The sequence below is a fragment of the Mycetomoellerius zeteki genome, unplaced genomic scaffold, assembly GCF_001594055.1.
Source record: "Mycetomoellerius zeteki isolate Tzet28-1 unplaced genomic scaffold, Tzet1.0 scaffold168, whole genome shotgun sequence".
Classification (NCBI taxonomy): domain Eukaryota; kingdom Metazoa; phylum Arthropoda; class Insecta; order Hymenoptera; family Formicidae; genus Mycetomoellerius; species Mycetomoellerius zeteki.
In genome coordinates this window covers 892393-919894 of record NW_017256633.1, presented here as the reverse complement: position 1 = coordinate 919894, position 27502 = coordinate 892393, and the positions used below count along the sequence as shown (strand labels likewise).

At 36.7% G+C, this 27502-nt stretch overlaps 1 protein-coding gene across 1 annotated transcript; it reads left to right on the top strand.

Moving 5' to 3' along the window:
* Positions 1-24109: 24109 nt before the first annotated feature.
* On the top strand, positions 24110-27234 carry LOC108721387 (uncharacterized). Its single transcript, XM_018445920.1, has 3 exons — positions 24110-24361; positions 26754-26933; positions 27128-27234. The coding sequence occupies exons 1-3, from the start codon at positions 24110-24112 to the stop codon at positions 27173-27175; spliced, it is 480 nt and encodes a 159-aa protein (XP_018301422.1). The 3' UTR covers positions 27176-27234.
* Positions 27235-27502: the final 268 nt, after the last annotated feature.

Sequence of the window (27502 nt, the reverse complement as noted above, 5' to 3'; positions counted from 1 at the left end):
AATGCTTTAACCTCCTTCAGACTTGCAATTAGGGGGCGTCGAGACGCTTCACGACGCTGTGTCGCCCTTTTGCCTGTTATTTAATTGGGATGCGCAATTGAATGACACTCGATACATGGAAAGAGTTGTCATCGGTTTGTGCTGGGCCCTAACGATGGTATTGTGTGGTCTCTCTTTCGATTACATACTCTTTTGCAAGCTTTTCGCGTTTATCTTCGGGTGCGGTAAAACAAAGATAAACTCATCGTCCCGGATTATTTCGTGCTTTCGCATTCTTCGAGATGTAGCGAATTTTAATAAAATAATTTAATTAAACGCACACAGTGATTTACCTTAATTTATTCTATCCACTAAAACTGTTGTATTTCGTAGACAAGAAGAAAGAGAAGAGAGAAAGAGAGAGGATTCCGAAATGTTTATATATAAAAAAATAAAAAATTCGATGAAAAATTCATTTGAGAATACGTCGCATCATTTGGTACTGACTAGCTCTGCTATTCTAACATTACATGTACACGGAAAGAACAATTCTGTTAAAGTAACTAAAAATTAAATTATAGATACACAGATTTGAAAATAATTTTATTGGACCATCAAAATAGTTACGTAGGAATCTCAAGCATAATGAGCAATTCTGAAAAGTTCTGACATTCTCGCAATTATAGTTGCTAGAATACTCAAACTAGGACACTCAAAATATAGTTTCCTATATAATCATTTTAATGGTCCATCAAAAGTATTTTTGTTGATATGCATTTAGCTAATTTTTTTAGATACTTTGGCAAAATCGTTCTTTTCATATCAATTACAAAAATGGAGACGCGACCACCGCAATAAAAAATTAATGTTTCTCAAATCGCATTCTCAGCGATCTAAAGCTATCCAATTCCAGCAAAGAAAAATAGAAATGAAACTTCGCGAGACATGCTAACAAGGCGCGAACGGGGCGTAAGCGAACGAGTCCCTTAACAAGATCAGCTTCGTGAAAGTGCACGAGAATGCGGAGATTCGCGAGGTATCCGTCCCGAGAATGAGAGAGGAGCCCTTTGACACTCCGACGCCATTAACTAGTGGAAAAGAGAACGACAATGACGGCGGATAGTATATACAGCGAAAAAGAAGCGAGAGGGAGAAATGCGGCGAGGCTTGGAGAAATACTGTGTCTTGGAAGACTTCCTCGAGCTCATTACGCCGACAATAATTAACGTTGCATAAAGTGTCGTTATAGAAATAACCGAGAAGCCGAGCAGAGCATGGCTGAAAGAGAACAAGAGAGAAGAGACACGCTCCATGCGAGAAATAACGGAAAAAGACGGAAACGACGAGATAAAACATACACTACCCAACGCCATTCCGCACCAATGGAAATGTTTCTATTGATAACCCGCCCCTTCGCGGGATATCGTTGCGGTTTATCCTTTCCTCCTCCTCGATCTCTCGCGCTATCCTCCTTGAAGAATATAATTCAACCGTCCTTCGCTGAAAGCTGACGAGCGAGAGACGGCCGAGAGAGAAAGGATGGCGCTTTGCGCTGAATGTCCAATTATTATATCACGAAATATCTGCTAGAAAATTGGATAATGCACTCCCGGTAGAACCGGGAGGCGGAGCGCAGCGGATAAAAGAGGAAGAAGATCCCCGTAGGGGCAAGGAAGCGAGGGACGAGGGAGATTGGTATAAGGAGTCTACAGGGGCAACTCGCCGGGAAATACAACCACCTCATCACGCACGCTATATACATATATATAACTGTCTTACGCAGAAGAAACGAAACCACTGGCAGAAAACGCCAGTCAACGACAGTCAGTACGCGGAAACCGCGACGAAATGACACTCGTGCTAGCGCTAATTGGGCCCTCGAGGTGACGCCATGAAGAGGAATGGCTCTTCCACCCTCGGAGTATGCCCCCCGACCAGCTTCCCATCCTCTACTGACTTCCTGTCAACCCCTTGCCCTCCTCCCAACCTCTTTCTACCTCATCATCTTGCTTTCTCTTCATACATCGCGAATTGATATGGTAGACGAGGGAGATTTCGAAGATCATCGAGGAGGAAAAGACACATTAAAAATAGAATTATTATACTTTTTTTCTCCCGCTATTTTTAAATGTTCGAATAAAAATTTGAATAAAATCTTTCGATTCATAATTAATATTCAAATGTAATGATTTCAGTTGTTCTCACATACATATTTTCTCAATAATTTTAAAAGATATTAGATAATCAATTCATAACATATGGGGTGCAGAATTATATTAAGTTTTTTTGAATTCATAGCTGCACTCAATTGACGATCCTTTATTTAGTCTCTTTGGCAGTTCGCCCCGCAAAAGGTATTGTCACGCACTCCTTCACGTACGATATTTGTGAATGAAAGAAAGATATGAGCAAGCCAGATCATCCATGCATATAGATTTCTATTTCTGCGTATAAAACGAACGATGCGCGTGAAAAAGCAAATAAATGGATCCGATTCAAGATTAATTTTGCATACATCTTATAATTATATTACTGCCTATCAATGATATATGTTACTGTGAATGTGATAAATGTAAAATAAGTTTCAATGGAATATCTATTTCAAAATTTATCCGCGTTGATGCAGAAACTATATTATTATATAATTGCTACAGAATTGCCCCTTAAACATGAATACGAAAATTGTAAAATGTAAAATAAAGAAAGAAAGAATCCAAATCATAAAACTCACCGATCGCGCATCTTCTGCAGATAGGCTGCAACAAGTCGCCATTCACCTGAAACAGTAAAAAGAAAAATGCGTGTAAAAATAATGATCGTTGAGATGTTCCATATGTATAGTCGCGAAAAGAATGTAATAAATGGGCGAAAGAAGAAAAGGAGTGCGCACTGGGTGCGAAAAGACGGCGGGAACTGAAATTAAACATTATGCCAGGCATTAAGAGAAATTATCCGCGTTATACCTCAATCATATCTTTTATGGAGTTTCGCAGGCAACCACAACGGGCGAAGGCAGGGAAAAGGCAAGAAACGAGCCGACGACGGGAGACGGAAACTCGTTGAATTTACATTCGCCACTATACCGATATAGGCGTATACGTATATATTTTATTGCGATATTCATACCGTTTACAAAGACGTCTCACCGAACTACCTCGTTAAATATTTTACGATACGACCGACCCGCGCACTCCCTCCAACAAACTAGAAAGAACGGCGTGAAACCGAATGCGAAATCGTGTACAAGACGCATAGTTTTTAAGACAAGCAGCAAACAAGATAAACACATTTCTTTATTAGCATCACACATAAGTCGGATACTTAACAAAAAACATCCCTATACACAATAATCTGGAGATTCGTAATATTTGCGTCAACATAAAATTTACAGTTGATATTATAAATGTATATGAAACAATAGCATCTGCACTATAAGTATAACAATAACACAGCTTGTGAATTTATTTTATTATTAATCCCTTTGAGAACTAGAATTTTCTAACAAAGTAATTTATGGAAGATTTCGTTTTCTAAAGATTTTCAGATTCGTAGAATTCAATTTCAAGCTCAGAATTCTAAAATTCAAATTTGAAAAAGTAATCTGATTATCGTGAAAGTACCTCTGAGTTAATCTGAAAATATCCAATTTCAAAAGTAATAATATCTTCTATAAATGAGAATCTATAATGTCACAGTTTATAATTAGAGTTTGAAAGTCAGTTTGGAAATTGATACTAACTATTTGTATACTCTCTAAATTGGAGTGAAATTTCACTCTAAGTGTGAATGAAAATACGGCCATTTTTGGAGAACAGTGAAAATATTTCACTTCTTAAAAAAGAGTAACAACTTGCATTCTTTTTGAGTGAAATTTCATTCCTTTGAAAATTGTCACTCTTTTACAAGAAGTGAAATATTTTCATCGTTCTCTAAAAATGGCCGTATTCTCACTCACTTAGAATGCACTAATTAACTTCAAAACAAAACTAGAAACTTGATTACTTCATAGTTAAAGACTCCCTAAAACAGAGTTTTATGAAAGAGAAAGTAAAATTATATTTTTTATATAAATTCTGTCCGCCATATTAAATCCATAATTTTGAATTTTTTTTATTTTTGACCTCAGATTCGAACAAAACATTATCCCATATAGGTTAAGTTTCATAAGAATCGAACGAGCAGTTTATAAAATAAAGGAGGGCGAACCCAAATGGGATCGCCGGTCCACAAAGAGTTAACCTACATATTTATTAATTTAATAAGAATGCAAAATTTCATGAAGCAGTTTTACGCAGAAAGTCGAAATTCAGGAAGTTTTTTAAAAAATTTTTATATGTCCGATTCCGCTGCCACGATTCTTTATAATAAACTTTCGTCACTGTGTTTCAAGTTACTTTCCTCGTTCGCCGGTCAGCGTGGTTTGCGTTGTAAAAGCGGACATGTAATAATTGCACTACTCCGAAGTGTAAGTCCGGGTATGTGTGAACCAAACGAAGACAATATACTAAAGCAGAGGAGCAGAAAGGGACCATCGTTCCTCACGACAAAGTCTCGCGAATAAAGTTTACCCATTTGCAAGAATAGGAACTTTTATTACACCGTTATATGAAGACGTATCATGCCACGGAAAATAGTTTTAATGTCTCTTCTCGCACTTTCGGAATTCCATAACTTTTCGCCGGTCTTGTAACTTACATTTTTTTTTAATAATCTAATCTAATGCATTCGAAATCCAAGTAATCAAAAGAAAATATTAAGCTATTTGACATTTCTTTCAAATATTTTAAATCGTATAGAAAATATATAAAGAAAGAAAAGAAGAACCGAAATTAAGCAAGATTCAATGTTTTAAGATGCTTATTATTAGCATCATTATTATTAAATTAACGATCAATTCAATTTGTAACATTACTATTCTAGCTTTAATTTAGGATTACGTTTTCAAGACCAGTTGTGTTCGACGCACAATTTTAAATACAGGAAAACATATTTAAATGTTTACATAGAAATATTATTTCAGCTATCATGATCTAGCCTCGACCGCAGTTTTTAATTCTAACTTAATTCTAACTTAACTGAATATTCTTAGAAAAATATTCCTCGCAGAGTAAGAAAGAATGTTATATTGAAAAATATAAATAACCAATTTTTAATTAATTTTAAGAACTCGCGACACAAGACGAGTAGATGCGAGTACGCACATCTCAGATCATTCTAAGTGTAAAGCATAGCTGCCGAAATAAATGACCGGACGTCGCAGGCAGGCATTCATAAACTCGGCAGTGACTAGAGGAGTGCCCTGCTCTAGTGCCTTTCGGAATTCCGATTGAAGAGTCTGCAAGAGGAAGAGAGGAAGGAGGCGGTGGCGATCCGAAGGGGAAAATGAGGCACAGACAGAAAAAGAGAGAATAGACACGCGAGCGAGCGAAAGAGCACGACGAAGGCGGTGGATGAATCGGTCGTACAACCGTGGGGGAGAAGCTTCTTTCACGTCAGAATAGTGAGCGATCGACCGAATCGCAGGTGAGTGCCTGCGCGACCGCGTAGGATTATTTATATAAACGCCGAGTCACCGGTTATTAATGAGAGGTACCGCCTCCCTCTGTCGGTGGCTATCGATGAGTTCCCTCAAACCATCCCCAAAGCAATGTCGAGCTTGTATGTCGACGGGTCAGGTCACCGAAGGTGTCAATCGATCGATATTCGCCAAAGGAGAAGACGTCCTCCCGAAATGATTCGGCGAGCGCGCCGATAATAGTAATTAAATTCTTGTTTGCGTCGAAAATGACATGTTTCAAACTTTTAAAAGCATCACGTACTTAATTGTTATAAAACATACTTATGGATTATTAAAATATACCTTACAGAATGTCTCATATTATAAAATAAATAAAATATCGAGTTGACCAAAACTTCGCGTTTGTTATTTGTGCAAGTGATTTTCGACACTCGATTTAGATACTTTAAAGCTCTTCTGCGATATCTCGAGTGATTTGGCGAGGATTATTTTCAAGGCCTTGATTTGATCATCCTCCACTATACTTGGCTTACTAGAACATAGTTCGTCTTCAACGGAGAAATTCTCACCACGGAACTTTGCAAACCAAAAATGGCACATGCGATCATTCACGCTATCTTCACCGTACACTGCACATCTGTTTTCAAGTTTGCACAGCATTTTTACGTTATAGTAGTAATATAGCATAATGTGGAAAGAATGTGTCTTTTGCTCTTCTATTTTGAACCCTTTATAACAAGCGATAAATTGATCTTTTGTTATAAGACGCGTCAATACGTAAGCTGTTAGGATATAAATACATTTGCTAAAACAAAAGAAAATGTTCACACCTAAAGCGACATTTTTGTCACCTACTGACAAAAACGAGAAAACTTTTTGATCAATCCAATACGTTATATTTTTATACAGTTTGTTCGATGATATCACACGCAAAAACTTAGCTGTTATTAAATAAAAGCAAAATTGGGAACTAAAATTTTTTGCTAGAGCACAAGAATGAAACGCGCCGAAATCATCACGATGATGACAAGGAATTTCCGCCGACGTTTCACCAACATTAGTCGCGTGTCAGCCCTTTTCCAGTGTATACCTAATCGGTCGAACATTTCGGAAGTTTCACAATATAAAAGCCAGCCGTAGAGGTTTGAAAAATTCCTCCGCCGCCCACGCTTCGTTTCTTTTGCTATGCATCCTATTTATTGCACGAAATCGCCGAGATCCGCCTCGAATGAAACGACACACCTGCATCTGGTTTCCTCCCTGCCATTGACGAGATGAGTGAAATATGAAGGTCTCCAAGGATATAGCAGGACACCTGGATTTAGCGATCCTCCTCAATGAAGGGAACCCCTCGACCGGGAGTTGAAACCGAAGTGAAGGACCAACCAGTTACTTCTGCCGTTTTTTTTCAAAATCACTGAAGCAAGTAATCTGTCTCGAGGGACTAACCAGTGACTTTTAGCAAAAACGAGACTCTATTCTTCAAACATTTCCTAAGGGTGACCCACTTATTTTCAATATGAATTTGACTGCTGCAAGTGCAAGTTTGCATATAAATAATAAAAATCGGTTTTAAAATGCAGATATATTTAATTCGCTTAACTGGAATTTGACCTCGGAAAATTCTTTGTAATATTTATCAATTATAATCGATAAACTTATGCCTGTCATGCCGAAAAAGTGTAATTACGCAATCAAAATTTCTATACACATTCGTTTGCCCATTATTCCACCCATATCGCGTACGAAACAGTTTTCAGTAACAAATATAACCATGGTGCCGTGGAAGGGAGATTAAAAAGAAATTGTAGGGGTTTATAGTGGAGATGGGGATGCAGAACCAGGTGTCACGAGACTGCTATACAAAGAAGTGATGGATGTCTGGCATAGCAACCCTCGTAACGTGTCATGGCGTCGACACCTCAGGTGTCACTCTTGGTCCATGCCTCGTTATCTCACCAATAGGAAAAAATAAAGCCGATTCTTTCCTACCCCACATAAAGCCGACATAGCACACGCAAAGAAGCATCTTTCTAATTTAGATGCAAAGTATGCGGTTAGATACGTTTGACATTGTTTGTCCTAATTACTAAAATAAAAAAATTAAAAAGTTTATATAATAATATGTGAATCTTAAAGTTATACTGCGCCACACATTATTATGGCAACGAGAGCAAAGTTTTTTCCCTTTAATATAACTCTTCCTTCCTGTAAAATTGATAATATTCACTTTGTTACCTCACATCATCGGATTCGTGGATAGCATGAAAATTGAATGGTCGAATTGTGATTCTTCAAAGGGATCTTTTTCTTTGATCTCTGTCCTGACCAGCGAGAAAAACACTCAAGAATAAGAATACTGGTCGCGCGCGCGTGTTTCTTTGCACCTGGCGAATCCAAAACACCTTTCGGAGTGGGCTCTCACTTTCGTTCTCTTACATAGGACCTCTCGTGCCTTTGTCGAGCCACGCGCGCGCCCAAAGAAATATAAAAAAGATTAAAACGAATCTCTAATCCTCCTTCTGACGGTGTATTGATAGAGCGACGTAATCGCATTTGTGTCTTCGATAAATAAAAATTGTCACAATTAAAAATGATAAATAATATACTTATTATATAAAAATAAATTTTAACTTGACTTGTATCTGTCCAACGCGAGACACAAATTAACATAAATGTTAACTCGTGTCATACTTTTTCACAACATAAGCGAGATATTCGTGACACGAAATAAGAAAATAAAACGTCATCGTAGAGGATTACTTATATATCTTAATCTCATGATACGATACTCCATCTCTAAAGGAAGAAACGCGGTCAAGATGTTGGTGTCGACCAACGACGCGCGCGTGATTCGCGTAAGGAAAGATTTTCTTCCTTCGCACGGTCCGGTGGCTTCTTTTTCGTTGGGATAGGTCCTGTCGGGAACACCTCATTTCCTTTCGAGTTGACAGTAGGGGTTCGGTTCTACAGTGCGACAATTCTTCCTCTCCTGCGCCCGACTCCTACCTACTGAGCCAGAGTCGACAATGGATCGTTGGTCCACCGCGTAAAGAAATCTAACGCAGAGGCGAGAAATGTGAGGAACGAAAAGAGGAGTTTGTTATGTTCGCTCTAACAATGAGAGAAATAAGTAGTGCAATAAAAAAGCAAATTGATAAAAAAATAATACATAACCAAAGGTATGAATAAATATTCTATTGACATAATATTTTATTTTATTAACAGAATATTTTATTAACGTAATAACGCAAATAAATAAAGAAGAAAAAGTGTGACATAGTTAATACATCTAACATGTACAAAAATTTAATCATTTCTTCAAAATATGGTCTATGTTTGATTCGACACGGGTATAAAATTTGACCTAAAGAGGCAGAAGAGAAGAAAAGAAATTGAAAGCGAGAAGGCAACAAAAGGAAACGAAAGAATTCTCTCGAAAGTATATCTTAAAAAACGCCATTCATACATTGCAAACCAATATTGCCATTCAGAAACGACAACCCTGAAACGAGCTTGTTCCGAATGACATAAAAGTAATGAGCTTATATACTTGAGGTTTATACTTTATAAAGATACAAATCAAAATCTTCTTGACTATCTTGTCTACCTGCAATATTTACAATATAATGGGTATTATACAAAATTCGTCACACAGGATGACATCGATTATAGGACATTTTGTTATTCATAATGCCTCCAATTCACAATACAAAATACTCTCTTTTCACTTCTTTCTTCCTCTATTATTTAGTAATCGAGCAAAACAAATAAAAATCTACATATACAAGTCAATTATGTCGACATCAGTAATATCAAACTGCTTAAAATCATTTAATTACAACGAAAGTTGTCTATCCTATTAAAATGAAACTCGCACGATACAAATCAATGTTTACCGGGATTAAAAAGTAAAAAGGCATAAGTGAGACCATCGAATCCGGAAGGGACAATGAAAACGAGCTACTACTAGCATAGAGAGTGAATGAGAGTGACCTTGACAAAACATCGCGGCCACGGAATGAAGCCGTTGAGCCGCGAGAACAAAGAGATTCTGTCGTCCTTTGTCAGACAGTATCTCTATCTCCGTCTGCTCACCGTTCTCTTTCTCTTCAGACTTTTATCTCTCCTCCCCCTTTCTCTTTCACTTACTTTTATCTAAGTCTGTTTGCCACTGTTCAGATTATTACGATGCTTTCGCTCAACCGACTATCATTTGCATCGGCTGCATATCGCAAAGAATTATTTTGAGAATTATCAATGAAAGCTTAAAAGCCGACAAAATAATAAGAAGCTAACTGTTTTATGACACTTTTGCCAATATTTTATAATAAACATTTAGTCTAATAAATTTGATTAACAGATTTGAATTAAATTATTTTTTTAATAAACACATAAATTTGCAAATTTTATCTATAAATGTTAGAGGTTAAATATTAATTTTATCCTTAATAAATGTTCATATAATACAATAAACTGGTTCAGCATTGTCAAAACTATAACTGACCTTTCGCTATAGGTCTTCAGGGAAAGCGACCTTTAAAACAGAAACCATCACTGACCCTTTAATATCACTGGTTTCTCCATGTATCAGTTAATTAAGTCAAAGTTCACGAAAGTTTATAACAAAGCATGCCAACAACCAATCCGATAAAATGTCGAAAGCTCCGGCCAGTTTCCTCACGATGCTTCTGCTCGGCAATCTCGTGGAAGAAGAGAAAAACGGAAATACTAAGGACGTGAAGACACGCCAGACCTGTCGATATCAGAACGGCGACGTCCCTCCTATAACAACATCGCATGACAGGGAGGGAGACGGGGAATGGAGAAACGATAACGGAAAGAGAAAGAGGAGAGGAGAGGAAGAGAGAGAAAGTGAGAGAATAGATAGAAGAAAGAGACAGGAGAGACAACAGAGTTGAACAAGTTGGAAAAACACTTAAGCGGGCAGCTAATGCTTTTATCGCGACCCTTGATTCCACCCTAGCCTGATTTTCAGCGACAAATCAAGGCGCTTGTCCCGCCGGGAACGGTAAATACGTTTTTCGACGCCCCCGCGTGAAATAATGCGTGCGCGCACGCACGCACGCACGCGTGGCGTAAGCGCGTACAGCGTACACTTACGAGCGGCGACAATACGCGCGAGCAAGCCTATTTAACGGAGGGTGAGAGACGAACCGAGTGGCGGAAGAATGGCACTTTATTAGTGTTTGCAAACGACGTTCCGCCGCACCGCCAAGTTCCCCGTCTTGGACGATTTATCAGGCCAAGACAGCAGCGTTTCGTTTCGCTAAAATGGCGGTATTCGGCGTGAAAAGGTTACCATTCACAGGTAGAATACATCTGCAGTAAATTTGCGACAGGTACAAACCGCACAAGAGGCATCGTACGTTACTACGGATACGTATGTCTAATGCGCGATATCGCATACTTGATGTATAGCTCGTGTCATTTATTCGGCGATAAGATTGATCATCAAAGAAATAGAAAACTAAAGCTTGTTATACGATTCACTGTTCACTTTAATTGTATCCCATAATATAATGGCATATGATCTATTATTAAGCTCACTTTAAATCATTTATAACTTGTGTCAAAATTCAGGATAGATTTCCATTCATAAATTCGTATACTACAAAAAACAAAAATGTGAATATTGAAAAATAAAATCTAAAAAATTTGAATACACACACATCATACACACGCACGTATTATAAAATATATGTATATTAAGATATATTGATATCAAAGATATACAAAATTATAAGTAGAATTTTATTCTGGAATTAAAATAGAATTTTACCCTAATTTTAAATCTAAACACGATTACAGATTACAAATTATCTAAAATTGAAAACATTAAAAACATGAATAACGTTGTTTTTTGATCCTCAAACTTCGAAACGACTTGATAGTTCATTGATTTTATAGTGCTTGTGCTGTGAATTGATACTTTTTGTACTAAAGAATCGATACTCGTGCGAGGTTACTGCTCGGGACTACAATAACTTGCGAGGGATTGCTACCGCAAGCTGGTAGGACCTTGTGAATTCGGAAATTCGATATTAGTGAATATTTAGATTCACTATTCATAGAAAATCCACATTCGGTCGTCACAGAGGATGACGGTGCCCACCGTTGCGTTCGACGTGTTAAAAAATGATACTGCGTCACACGAACTCGCCGATTAGTGGAGTGCACACCACGTTAATCGGATTTTCAGTGCGTATTGACAAGCCTCTAAACCGATTCACGGTATAACTCTAACAAATCTAGATTTGTTAATAATAGTTTGAATGACTATGCGTGAGAATACTAAAAAATCTCATATGCAAGAGAGAATTGTCCTGGTGAGATTACACATAATGTAAGATATTATCATCTTTCTCAAACTAATACTAACTGGCCATGGAACTCGCGATGGAATATCGTTGGACCGACGCTCCCATTGAGACAAAATGCCCGAGATTCGTGCTGTTCCGAAGTTTGCCACGTCAGTGACGATGGCAGCACGTACCATTCCAAGGGGTGCATCACCCCCCGAGTTCCAGGTTAGCGAGAGCTGTTCTATAGACTCGAAGTAGGCGGCAGAGGAGGTGGTGGCGCGTAGGGACGAAGAGGATGAGGGGGAACAACGACGGCGGAAGAGCAGGAGCAGGAGGTGGTGGAGGAAGAGGATGAGGAGCAGGAGGAGAAGGAGGAAGAGGAGGAGATGGAGGATGGAGGCACTCCATCGCAGTCCGTCGCCTCGTCCAGAGGGTGGGAGTAGCCGGCGGCGGGGTGGTTTTGTCTTCCTTCACCCACCCTCCCTTCTCTCACCCACGCAACCACCTCCGCGTTATTCGAGTGCGCTTGCGCTCGTCGAACCACCCCCGCGCGAGCCACCCTCTTCCTGCGCCGGCCCGTTTACGCTTCTGTCCCCTTCCCTCCCGCTTTATCCCCCCGTGTGTCCTCTCGCGCGCCACCCCTCTATTGATTTTGTTACAAACCGGCTCCATCCCATCCCCTCCGGCCTCCCGACGTCACCCTCGCGCCGACCCTCGCGAAGTCCGTTGGAGCGATACGCGCCGATGCGTGTATGTACGTTGATATATAAACGTATATTGTTTATACATATTTCTCATCGTTAGCGTCACCACCGTCGTCGTCCTCGTCGTTCACTGGGCGACTCCAAATTTCGAACACGCGACGTCGACGTGCTGCCGCAAGCCTCTCTTACGACCTGAATATTGTCAATAAAAGTGGAAGTGTAGTGACCTGAAAATCGCAAGCAGAAAGCGAGCGATGGTTTCGAAAACACTCGCGCATTATTCACAATTATCCAAGTTTAATTGTAATCGCGACGAGCTAACTTCCTCTTAATAATTCAGCTGTCTAAACTGTAGTATCCATTACGCAGAAAATCAGAATAATGCTGATAAATAAATTACGTGTTGGTAGCAGAAAAAAACGCGTCTACAAACATAATCATAACATTTCTGAAAAATATTTACCAATAAAAGAAAAAAAACGACACTTATTTAGAAAAAAAAAAAGAATCTTTTCCAAATAAGATAAGATAAATAAATTTCTATTCTTTAAAATTGAAATAAATAGAAGTACTCGATAATGCGAAAACATAAATAAACCAAATACAAACAATATCTCGTTAATGATTGTATAAAAACTGTAATTCGATTCAATTTTTTTAAAGACAAACAGACTCTTCAAATTAAAAATAGATACAGTTAAAGCATAATATTTCATTTTACCGCATAAAAAGCACGTAATTTTCAAATGCAACGCGAGTTTTTGCAACCTGAGAGATCGGATACGAGCCCTTCCTGATACACAGAGCTTGTATATAGCACATATTCATTTTTTCGCGAGCTATTCGACTCCACCACGTGCACGCAGCCAACATTCGGTCGGCCAATTCTCAGTGGTCCCCAACTGGTTCAAGTACCTACCACATGCTCTCGTGGTCGCCCTTGCGCTTATGTACGAGCAAGAAGTACTCGATGGCATTTGCGGTGGATTTGGCGGTACTCCGCGCCACGGGAGCCCCACTTCTGGCCACCAGTAACCATGGGGTACTCTCTCTTCCTCGACTCCTCTCTCTGGATTCCTCCTCTCCCTTACCCTCACTTACCCTTACCGACGCTCTCGAGAGGCCCCGTACGATACCCCCGCGATAATCTCCCGTCTATCGAAAGGGAGTCGCTGAGCGCGGATTAAAAGGGTGCCTTTTACGCGCAGGGTTCTGGCAAGATTCTACATTTTCTCTCCCTTTCTTTCTCTTTGTCTTTCTCCTATCGCTAGCTTTCCCGGCATTTGCGATTACATCGCGTCGTCAAAATATACATTCATGGAAATATTTCATACGTTCGTAGACGATAGATTTTGTAAAAAAGTCTCCGCACCTTACGACTCGTATCTCCTGAAATTCTCATAAACGCTAGCAAGTGACGCTTACGCTGCTGCTTCATAGCAGATTTGAATGATTACGAGAGGCTAAAATATTTGGATCTGTCATCTGCCCCGGCTTCGGTTCTGGAAAGAAAGTCGGCCTTGGTTGAACCGACCCTCATGTAAGTCAGGCATGTGAAGATTCGAGGGCTTTGTTTCGTGGGATTGCCGACGAAATTCTGCAATTGCGTAGCCCATGTGAGTTGCATAAAAAATTATTAATTTAATAAATAAAATACAACGTTGCTACAATGGTAATATTAAAATAATACAATTGTTTTTTTAATAGTGATATAATATAAACGTGTTATAATATATAATCTAATTATAGGAAGTAAAGCAATTGCACTTTAATAAACCATTGCAAGTTTCAAAAAGATACAAATAAATCTGAAATTTGATTCAACAAAATTTTAAGTGAACATCATTTTAACCGGAACTTGGTTTTGAAGTCTGATCTAAAATAATTCGATAAAAAATCAATAATCGTTAATGATTGAGTAGATTAATCGACAAGATCGTGCGTCACTTATGTATTACACTAATCTTCGCCACGTGTTCGTCTCGGCCCAACAATTCAACGTTACGTAAGGTTTCGCGAGGGGACAGAATCCTGACAAGAAATCGGGCCCGCGTCCAAAGTGGGTTAATAAAGCGATATTAAAGCCACGGGTGGTAGACCCTATGGCAGAATCCCTCGTGTCCACTCTGGCGCGATCTTCGGACAGCGGGAATTACGTGCGAAAACCACTACCCCGTGATCCACCATGATGTTTCATTAGCTCTCCGCTGTCTCGGCACGTTTTTTCAACGAACTCGCAGGCTCGATTATTAACTTAGCATTCTGCTTTTACGTTACACGTACAACAAATTAATTTTTTTTATATATACATCCGAAAGTAAGATTTTCGAGTAGAACACTATAAATAGAATTTTTTAACATGTAGTATTATATGCAGTCATTAATTTGTTTAATTGCACTCTGTTGTATTTTATAAATTAAATTCCATAAAGATTTTTAACATTTATATGCAACAATTACATACACGGCTTTTTCATATATATATTTTTATATAAAAAAGTATTTTCAAAAATTACACATCATAATTTACCAAAAACTATCGACTTCATCACATATCATTATATGAAAACCTTCAAAAATTTTTGCTATCTCTAGATTACACGATTCGCTGCAGCATAACGTTATCGCGCTGTAATCTCTGCGAATGCAAAACTTTCATTCGCATATTCCCGACCGCTCTAACTACCCGACAAGGCTGGATATGTACGGTGGATCGGCAAACTGTAAAGTTTACAAACACCAGCGCTTCCTAGTCATTATCCCGTAATCCCGGTGTTTTACATGTTATGAGGATGCGAGAGAGGCGGTCTGCTACCTGCGACCTTCGGTCTTACATTATTACACACCGTTAGTGGTCCACATATCACACCGACGAACAAAAGCCCGCATGATTTTACATAAATTTCACGAGTCGAAACACCTCGCGCGGGCAATCGTGATCTCCTCGGAAAGCTACAAATATGCTGCCGCTCAGTATAATCTGAATACCGCGAGGAGAAAACGCTGCGAGTGTAACTTAACGTGGATTTATTTATTGCACGTATTCACGTATATGGAACAACCTATTTCGTTTTGTCTTAGATGATGTGTTTAAACAATGCTCAACCGCGTACATATCTATTAATCCTTAAAGAACAGAGATTCATTTTTAAAGTCTTACAGCTTTTTCTTGAATAAGATTCGTTATAATTCATCATTTTGTTATATTTTTTGTGCCAAAGCGCCACTATAATGGCTTTCCCACTTCCATCATAAAAATTAAAGCCCATGGCATATACAAAAACGAAATGCAACGAAGCCCATTCTATAATTGCGTAAGCATTGTTATAAGTGATCGCTGTTGTAAAAATTGACTAATCACAATCGAATAGTCTCCTCAAATTCGATTGTAATTAGTCAATTCGTATAAAAGCGAATCGGTTAATCACAGTAAAGTTATTGCTATACGTTCTCTATTGTGATCGGCCAATTCGCTTACTGCTTACGTCTTAGTGTCTGTTCTTTTCTCTGTGTTTCTAGCGTTAGTTTACAAAATAGAATTCTGAATTTCGCAGAGATGTCAAGAGATGAGTTCAAAACTCGACGGAATGATTTCGACATCTTCGGTTTACGTCTAATCGCGTGCGATTTAAACGTGCGTGTTTTGACACGCAGCCCACACACGCTACCCTCCTGATCACACGCCTCGCACGAGAACTCGTCATTAAGTGCATTAGGACGCGTTTAATAGCGCCGTGATCGCTCGTTATATATAGGTGGGCTACTCGCGTTCGGGGATGCTGTGCTCGTGCTGGCGAGTGCCTAGCGAGTGTGTCTAGTTTTCATTGTTCCCGCGCGTCAGACACGTGGCCGTGGCACGAGTCCAGCGATATCGAATATTCTTCCTTGCTTTCTCTTCTTTTCCTACCCCCTCTGATTGGCACTTTAAAATCCGGACGATCATGCGTCGCGCGAGAAAAGGGAGGTTAAAAAAAAAGCGAGAAAGAAACGGTGGGGAACACCCACGGAGCGGAGGTCGCCATTCAGCTCGACTGTCGCTCCTGCGAACTCCCGTGTGTTGGGAAGTTTGCAGGCTAAATTGACCGCGGCTCCGATGAAAGCGGTAATTTCAGCTGCGGAAAATTCTGTCTGACGCCGAGAAGTAAATTGTATTTCTTTTTTTTTTTTTTTTATCACGTGCGGATATACGAGTCGAGTGCAAATACGCGAACCTTGGAGTACCGCGACGAATTTGAAAGTAATAATCTCGTATCTATCTCGAGCGTGATTATTTCTGTCTTTACTTCCTTCACGCATTCCTTCGACTAAATTAACATTATGAAATTACCGAGATTACAAAATTGTTAGAATTTCTATTTCTTAAGGCTGACGTGATTACCAGCGACATCCTTGAGCTATTAGCACGTAGATATCTCTCCGTACCGTATCTCAAATGTTTCCCTAATATCTTTAGATACGAATGTAAATAATTTATCACCTGTTCCGTGGAATTATCCGCGCGTGAATGGATCAGGTGTCGAGCGCGGCCCTTTTTCCTTGTCTACCATCGCGCGGTCAATTAATAGGAGTCATTTATAAGAGCAAACCGGGGAATCTGGAAATCCGCGATCCACCCGGAGGCAATAAATCTCAAGTCGCTGAGAGCGGCATGGTAGCGGAACCCCTCTTGTAAGCTGGTTGTATTGTAGCTATTACCGAGCCATGCATCACTAGGTAACAACCGCACGATTCGTCGTCTCCCTCGTTCCAACGGCGAACACGTTTCGTGACCACGGGAAAAAGCACTAGGACACTGTAGGAAAGCGCAGGAAAACGCGTTTGGGAAGCTGCGCAGCTGATATCGGACCACCCAGGTTATTCTCTTAGATACCTTCTGGCCGAGGAACGTTCCGCGGCGTTAGGGGAAAACGTACGTTATATCCGATTCACGCATGACCACGAACGATGTTATGGCACGAGTGATGAACGATCGCCGTCGTTAATGAGCGAATCGTGTCTCGCAGCGATATTTTATGTTTCGGTGCTTGTAGCACAAAAAGGTACGTTAAAGCGCTGATTTGTAATTTTAGCAACCCGCTTTTACAAATTATCGCGACAATACGATGCTCGCAGCCTAACAAAAATATTTTATATATAAACATAAAATAAATATTTTTCTCAATAAAAAAACTACACTCCTCGCTGTTACATTTTTTTCTTTCATGTTTTAAGACTTTTTGAAAATATGAGACTCCAAATTTAAATTTTATAAGATGAAATACAAGATTACATGTGTGTGAGTGCAAGTATTTAAACGAAGAAAATACTACTCCGCGGTAATATCGCGGTAAAATCACGTGCCTTCAAAAACATTGTTCAAAATCGCTTGCTCGGTCCAGACGACACGACGACAGACGGTGAGAAAATAGTGGGCGATATATCGGGAACAGAATATACGGCACGACGAGCCGCGCCGTGGTACAGCACAGTCTCTCTCGCCGGACAACCGACAGTTAGAAGAACGGGGTGGCTGTCGAGGAGGGTAGTACCTGCCTACTACTCGCACCCTCGCCCGGCGCTATAGTAACAACACGGGGAAACATAGGGAAATCAATATGGCTTCCGTTGCCCTCATCCCTCTCGCGCGCGGCCCTCGCAGCCGCTGTCTCTCGCTCTCGTCCGATTCTCTCGCTCCTCTCTCGCTACCATGGAATTACATCTCTCCCTTGGTCTCCCTCACTTCACCTATCTCTGTTTATCCTTCTCTTTCTCTCTACTTCTTTCTCTTTCTCTCTCCTTCTAGCTTTCTCTCTTTCTCTCTAGTACTCGACGCGGACGGGTGAACCCATTATAAGGGGGTGTTACTCCGGGCCAATCCCCAACCATCCGGAGAGAGAAACCAGAGAGGCGAGAGTCCAAGAAGGGCGCATGTGCGTTGCTAGGGCCACCGGATGGGTCGCTCGATGCGATGCGATGCGATGCGATGCGATGCGACGCGATGCAATGCGATGCGATGTGATGTGATGCCGCGCGTAACGTCCGCCCGGTATATATATCAGATACCTGACAACGTAGAAATATCCTAACAATGCACCCAAGAAACAAATACGGCATATAATTTGCATCCTATAGCTGGATATACATATATAATGAACGATAATTTTTCTCTAGATACGCAAACCTCCGAAATACGATTATATATCTTCGACGAAAAAGTAGTTGAATAAATGACTATTATATATTATTCTGTTTATGCTTTAATGTTGCTTTAATATCCTCATGAGTAAAGTCATAAATGTATTTCAATCTTTTTATATAATTTGATAGTTAAGTTATTAAATAATTAATAAGAGACTTTGAAAAATTATGATATAGAGTTCTAAAAAATAAAATATATAAAGATATGACTGATAAAGTATTACGTAAATTATATTACATTATTACTAAAAAATTATTAGCTTAAAGTCCTTTTTATATAAATAATGTGATATATGCATAATGTAAGACAAATGAAAAGATCGTAATTACGCACAATATATATGTACATATATAAAATATAAATATTTGCATTTATCGATACGAAGTTTCAAAATAAAACCCTATCTCTACCAATCCTTTTTATGAAAAGTCCTTGAACTCTTTCGAAAGGGTTTAATGTATCAAGGAGGGCTCTCTGGCGGCGCACGACGATACTCGAAATCAGGACTTGTATGTCGGTAACATAGAATTCTAGTATAGGTACATACATTAGAAGGTACCAGAGCCACTCTTTCACAAGCATACCAAAAGCAGATTTATCAAGTTAGCATTCCATTAATATACAAAAAATAATGACAGTTCCAGTAGTAGTCTTTTCATAATTCTACAGTTTTTTCCCGTTAGTACTGCTCGAGTTGTATCAATGTAATTTAAAAACAAAATTCCCATAAATTACCAATTTTAATAGACTTTAAATGTAGAAGATATCATGGCACTTGGAAAAAAAGAGTCTTGCTGATAATTTATCGCAATTCTTGTGTCATCATTTCTCATTAATTCTAATTTGAATTCCTCACTCTATAATTATTTTTGAAGAGTTCTGATTGTTAATTTTTTAATTTTGGTTTTTAATAACAAATGCGGTTTTTATATTTATAAGGAACTATAGAACTATGAAAAATGCTACTAAAACAGTCATTTTTTTAATATTTAGAATATCGTGCTAATTTCACAAACACACCAATACCGTTCCATAATAACATTGCACAGTTGCATTTAATTTTTATTATAAATATAAAATATTTTCGAAACTATATATATATAAATGTACACAACAAGAGTATAACGCATATAGAAAATTAATGTATATTTTATTTCTATATATATGCACCTACATTATCTTTACCATTGCGTATAATATGTGTGTGCATTTTGTAAAATATTTAATAATATTTATTGCAGATAAAATATTATAGAAATTATATGTAAAGTATTTAATGTTTATCAAATTCAAATAAATTTAATTTAAAAGCCGAAAACGAACAAATACAAAACATATATGTTATAAATATAGAAATATAAATATCTTAATAAAAATTATATATCAAGACGTATAATCAAAAGCGAAAATAACTGCAATCTTTATCAACCGTAAATATTAAATAAAATTACGCAATCGATTAAAACACGTTTCGGAATACATTAATTTAAAATCGAATAAATAAAAGAAAAAATACGAAAAGTGCAAAATCAATAATATACACAAAGTGCAAAAATTAATAATATAAACATTACTATATTTAATTGTTTAATATATACATAATAATATATTTATATTATTAAATTTTGCGAATTGTAGTATCTTCTTCATATATCCATTTATTCAATTTTAAACGTATCTCAAACTGTTCGTGTTTTAATAAATCATGTAATTTGTTAATAAACAATTGCGACTAATAAAGACTCTAGTTAAGTCGAAGACTTGTCCCGCTTTCAATTATACAGTATATAATTTTTATTAGATATTTATTTCTATTTATAACATTCTTTATATTTGTCATGCTCGGCCTTTAAATCCACATTTGTTATTACATTGAAAAAAAAGATTGGCTGCTGCAGTAAATTAGATGGTAAAATATGGCATAGCATTTTTAATTGGTTGCAGCAGTCAATTTTTGGTTGTGTTAGTCTATCGAAATCCTATACTGACATTGCAGATAGGCTAACGCAATCAAAAATTGGCTGCTGCAGCCAATTAAAAATACTATGCCATATTTTACCATCTAATTTGCTGCAGCAGTCAATCTTTTTTTCAGTGTACAATAACTGAATCTTATACTTTGTTTATATTTACATATTGAAATAATTACAAGGAAATTGCTAATAAAGTTTCTAATAAAAAGATCATTCTGAATATTGATTTTTCATTTTACTGATTCAGAAAAATTTCAATAAACGTTCGTATTGCTAGAAAAGTAATATTTAGAATCATACTTTATTAGATATGCCGTGCACAGATGTAGATATATATTCATTAATATTATCATTATTTAATAATTCATCATTATCAGTTTATTTCGCTTTAAAAAATGCTTTAAGTTATTTTTATGCAGAAACTAATTAAGATATGGAGCAAAAAAGAACTTTATATTTCGGTGCAAAATGATGGTCTACGGTGCTACTACAGTTCGCAAGAAATCCCAACTGATTTCAAGCAGTTCGTTCTTATATTCTCGCAGCCAAGTCAGGTTCGCAAAGAATCCCATGAACACTCAGTCATTCAGATCCGTGCAAGAATCGCAGGAAAGATTTAGATATCCCGTTTCTTCGCTTTACAGCCATTGTCTTGCATATTATAATTTGATGTGCGCATCTATCGGCACGAAGTATGTTCGGATTGGGCCCATTATATTTCCGAAAAACATCCTCAGCCGCTATCAACACTCTTCATATGAAACTCAATCACCGACTTCATCGTAACATATTACGGGAAAACGTTCCTCGGCTTTGACTCCACTCTATTCGAAGATAACTCTATGGGAAGGTTAGAGAGATGTCTTGAGAGAGAGTATCCATGTTTTGTTAATCCATTATCGTTAGTACATTTCCTTCCCGTTTTATAGAATTCTTCTATGCAACGCCACTGGGGGATTATCATTAGTTGATTCTTGCTCCCTCTTCTTTTAGAGAGGATAATCCAATAGATATATTGGATAATATAAGCCATATAAGATAAATATATAGATAAACTCTACGCGTGATTTGTTTTCGTCTCCCAATCATTGTGGTTCTTCTTCTTCTTGAAAGCTCTTTTGGGAATTTTTTGACTATTTTATTCCCTCTTTTTTGACTCCATACATATACATATATATATATAATACACGCGCGCGTGGTGCGTAATTGTAGCCATATTAGCAATATCACGAAGAAGGAAAGCCTATATTGGAGATTAAAGGCTCACCCTCATATATTCTCCCCACTTTCTTGTTTACGATAAATTTGTGTGGTGTACATATTTTTTAGAAATCTCACCGCACAAATCTTCCTTTGCAGCAGGAACACTTTCTTCTCTTCTATCACCACAGATAGGCCATTGCATGGAAATTCGACGAAAGAGAAAAGAGCAGGCAAATATCTACAATATATTACTTAACAGTGTCGACTAAACTTTCCCGACGATGTCCTGGCGTTCACCTTCATAACTTCTGGTGAGCATCCACTGGAGTCTGTGTGTACAAGATATAGCTGAAAGACTAAGAACGAAAACCTCGCCGTCAATTTCAGACAGATCCGTCCTACAGATACGTATCCGTCTCTCAGGAGCACGGATCTAGTAGTATCTCATCAATATACTTAGACGTTCCCGTCCTTCCTCGATGATCCCTGAGTAGCGTCAGACCACCTGACTTATTCGTATTCTTATACGTCTTATAAAGAATGTAATGTTCAAACGTGTACTTGCGAGAAAGCTCAGTCCAGTATACGAAAACATATTAAATCAAACGTATCTTTATAATCTGCTTTGTGTCAAAAGATAAAATAAAAAATAATGTCAAACAAAAATTTATATGCAAATTATGTATCAGGATCATAAAATTATAATAAAAATTAATAATTTTAGTAAGAAGCGTTCAATATAATAATATCCTAGCGGAATCTCGAGTAAATAAATCCACGAAACAAGAGATTAACAATTAAGGACTCACAGTTACCCTGTGTATTATTTACCGACGTCACACGTTGTATGGTAAGAAGTATCAGTTACTACAATATTTGATACCGCAATAATTCTTATTACAAGTTATTATAATTGTAAGTATGTAAAATTCTTTTATAAATATTACTTAGTAACAATTTTTTAATAATAATTATTATATGTAGGAAAAGTTATATGAAAAAATGATTGCAGTCGGCAAAGTAGACTTCGGATGATCAAGATCCAGCATCCTTGCTGGATAAAAAGAGGAATTGCATGTACCATAAGCCCATACAGCAAACTGTTGGTATCAATAGAAAATGACCTTACCATCCTCGTCGGTAAAGGAGATTTCCCAACTTATGATGCAATAATACATCATACAAGCAAGAAACAATAAATCTACAATTTCAAGAGAAAGGCAAAAAAAACTTGAACCATCTGAGCTTTCGCTGATCCTCTTATATATTTCACTTTCACAGTTTTGTATAAAAAAAAACCTTAAATTCACTCTCTATTAATATTTTTCCAATTTAATTTATTTTTAATTAAAACTTGTAATTTTTCAAGCAAATTTTATATGTAAATGATAAAATTAATTATAAAACAGAAACCGCAAAATTTATTTATGTATCTCATTGATTCATTTAAAATCTTTCTTTCGTATAAAAAAATTATCTGCTATTGATTTTTCGTCTTTTTAATATTTAACGTTAAATACTAATAAAATATGATATAACTGGATTAGTCACTTGAGGTTCGAAACATTAGAAGGTCGTGTTTATCATCACATTATAATGTAGCAGGATATACAAGCAGGACGCTTTCAGTTGTCGGTTGACGTCGTAACGGTTCGCAAGATTAAAGTGGTTCTATTACTTTTATTATAATTCAGGTAACACATTAACACGAAAATGAAATCTTGTTGCAAAAAATAGTAAAACACACTCGATTTAATGGGGTGCGCGTATTTTCAAGAAAATTTAAAGAATGTAATAATTTTTCTCGAACGGAACAATTTTCTTTCGAATAATTTACAGGTGAATATACAGCGCGTATTCTAAGATTACATTCTTTTGTCAATAACGTTACCTCTGATAAAAAAAATACCGCGCAAGTGTTTCATCACGCGATTTAGAGAAAAATCTTATAAATCTGCAAAGTGCATTGGTTGCGAATTCCTTGATTTCAATATTATTACGAACGTCCGTTTTTTCTCTATTTTAAACAATTTAAACGGGATACATGCAAAGTGCTGACGTGAACAAAAAATATGTAGAATGTCGATAATCAGAGGTCGTTTTAACATGACGATTAATCTCATTCTTGTAAATATCGCATGCCTATTCTAATTATAATATATCATATATATCGATAGTCGATCATCTCTTCACTCGAAAAGATACGCTGAAACTATCGCTAAACAAAAATGGCACTGACGTTAGCACTACCCTTATTCGGACTAGACCCGGAACATTTTTCTACACTCAGCATGAAACTTCTTAATATTGAGCGTGAACAGAATATGAGGAATTTATCCGATTCTGGACGAACTTCTCCAAGTACCGGAAGCGAATCTAGTGGCATCAGCAGTCTCGCAATGTCTGCCGAATTAACGCCAATTTCATCAAGACCAGAGACGCCTACTAGAGTTCCGTGTCAGAGCAAAAATCAAGAGAAGGTAAAAAAAATTAAGAGCACATGGCACGAACAATTCGAAACTCGACATAAAAAGGAATTCTAGATTGTTACATCGAGAGAAAAAGAGAAAGTAAGAAGAAAAAATATGAGAGAAAAAGAGAGAGAAAAAGAGAAAGATCTCGAAGAAATTATTTTCTTAAAAACTATACGGGAAGAAATATTTCATATATAATTATATAAAAAATTGACATATTTTATATACAATTGCATATAGGTACTTCTTAGTAAAAATTGTATCTTTCAAAGTTACTTTGTAATCGTTAAACAGCAAAATGTTAAATGAGAAACAAATATAAATTATTTTAGTTCTATCTTATTTTAATACAGAAATATTAAATATAAAGTGTTTTGTCAGAGTTAAATTGTAAATGAATGTTCACACGTGCGGTACAATAATCGACCTAACCTGGCAGTCAGAGTAGCTCTCATCCCTACATACATCTGATTTTGACCATTTTATTGTAATAAATTACTATTGTTACTCAAAATAACGTGTTGTATAATGACAAACACTTTTCTTTTAACTAATAATACATCTAACTAATAATACATTTAACTAATAATACTTAGATTTGTGTGGTTTCCTCAAGCCAAAGGACATCAATATGAAATAATCAAAAATTTGCCTGCTCTTGAATTAAATTTTTTTCTTTTTCTATTGTAATACTTTTGTTTAATTTAAGTGAAACTTAAGGAGAAGTACCTATGTTATAAGAGATATTTTGCAGTAACTTTTCCTCATTGTTTCTTTTGCCACAAATACATAAACGGAACGCAATATCAACTTACTTCTTGTGCTAATCTCCCCAGAAATCCTTGTCCCTAAGGGGACAAGTAACATAAAAATAATGTGTTTTAAAACGTAAATTCTAAAACAAATGAATGAAATATATGTTAATTTAACATATCATAAATGTTAATTTTCTAAAAAAAAAATGTTCCCACAGTAAGTTTACAAACTGTATCGAATTTATCTTTCTTTGTATTTATTCTCTTACATAATATTTGTGTTACTTCCTAACATATTCATCCTGTGTAAAATTAACTCAAAAATTTAAGTGGACCGTTTGGAACGTGCGATTTATGTTAAATTCAACACATTTTTTCCAACTGTGTACGTTTTGACAAAGCGCGCACACTGAAAAACAAGATTGGCTTCTGCAGTAAATTAGATGGTAAAATATGGCATAGAGCAAAGTTGTAGCCAATTATTTTAATTGGCTACAACGGCCAATTTTTGGTTGCTGCAGCCAATTTTTGGTTGTGTTAGCTTATCCGCAATGTCAGTATAGGATTTCGATTAGCTAACGCAACCAAAAATTGACTGTTGCAGTCAATTAAAAATGCTATGCCATATTTTACCATCTAATTTGCTGCAACACCTAACCTTTTCTTTCAGTCCACTTGTTGTGTATAGATAGAACAGACTAAACTGAATCGAAAAGTCCTGTACCATTTTGCAATTTTCGCAATAGTTAACAAAATATTAATTACTAAAAATCACTGAATCTAAACTAAATATTTTTTTACTCAAATACACTGAAAAAAAGATTGGCTGCTGCAGCAAATTAGATGGTAAAATATGGCATAGCATTTTTAATTAGTTGTATCAGTCAATTTTTGGTTGTGTTAGCCTATTCGCAATGTTAGTATAGGATTTCGATAGGCTAACACAACCAAAAATTGACTGATACAACCAATTAAAAATACTATGCCATATTTTACCATCTAATTTGCTGCAGCAGCCAATCTTTTTTTTCAGTGTACTATCAACTTTACAGAAAAACAGCAAAAAAATTGTTTATTTCTTCTCATAAAGTTCTGAGAATTTTTTCAGAATTTTTTAATACTGTATTTTCTCATGTTGGCAAAAATAGTTGCCAATAAGAAAATGCAGTACTAAAAAGTTGATAAAAAATTCTGAAAAAATTCTTAGAGCTCTATGAGAAGAAAATAAACAATTTTTGTCTCTTGCTGGTTTTTTGTAGTTGATAATATTTGAGTAAAAAATTATTGAAGATCAATATTCGGCAATTTTTAATAATAATTAATACCTTGTTAACTATTGCGAAAATTGCAAAATGGTACAGGACTTTTCGACTCAGTTTAGTCACTCTATCTACGCACGACGCTTTGTCAAAACTTATCGGACACCATGTGTAATCATATATAAAATATGTCCATATATATAACATTTTTTCCGGATATTTAGTAAAAAAAATAATATATTTATATTATAGCCTTTTATAGAATTATTGTAAGTATAAAAAGTTTTTTAATAAAAAGATAATTTTATACAGCATTGTGCTCATATAATCTTAAAACTATCAACATAAATATGCATCTAGGTAAAAATAAATATTTTCTTTCAGACTGTTCGCGTAGTATACGGAGGCCGCGATATATTGAATTTGGGAGCGAATATCAGGCCGTCGTTCGACTGGCAAATGAGAGATCGAACATTGTCTCGATACAACATTCAAGATTTTATAACTAATCGTCTGGTGTTTCATCGATTGCGCGAACAGTCGCTTACCAAAGATTATCTAACGGTATATAACGACATTTTATAATAAAAAAATCACGATATTTTATAACATAACCTATGCTGAAATGAAAATATCTAATATAATTAATATTTAAATATGCATAACATGAAATATAATCTATAATTCATATATAAATTAATAAATTTTAAATTTAAATTTTCAGTCATAGCTCTGATGATTAAAATTTTATCTTACAGAAACGTTGCAATGAATGCGAGTTTTGCGAGCCATCGTCCATCTTTTGATATCGACTTAACCGTAACGAAGCGATTAACGACAACAAAGTCCTGCGTACAACGTCATGGATAACTGAACTATGATAGACCGGATAAGCGGCAGCCGGATGGAGACGTACCGTAAATCGAGGAACGTATGGGGAGATATGAATCTAATATTTAAGTTGATACTCGAAACGCAACATGAACCATGTGAATAATTGAAATAATTGAAATATTCACGTAAATTATTAATTGATTAACTTATTATTGGTGAATTAATTTAGGAAGAGATATTTAAAATCTAAATTACGTAAAAGATATATGTTCCCCTGCCGGATACGGGCTGCAGTTATT

Bases quoted from the DNA above. Each gene is read 5' to 3' on its own strand.
- LOC108721387 (XM_018445920.1), top strand. From the start codon at position 24,110: ATGGCACTGACGTTAGCACTACCCTTATTCGGACTAGACCCGGAACAT. The intron at 24,362-26,753 runs GTAAAAAAAATT...ATTTTCTTTCAG, and splicing joins AGAGCAAAAATCAAGAGAAG to ACTGTTCGCGTAGTATACGG. The intron at 26,934-27,127 runs GTATATAACGAC...TTTATCTTACAG, and splicing joins TTACCAAAGATTATCTAACG to AAACGTTGCAATGAATGCGA.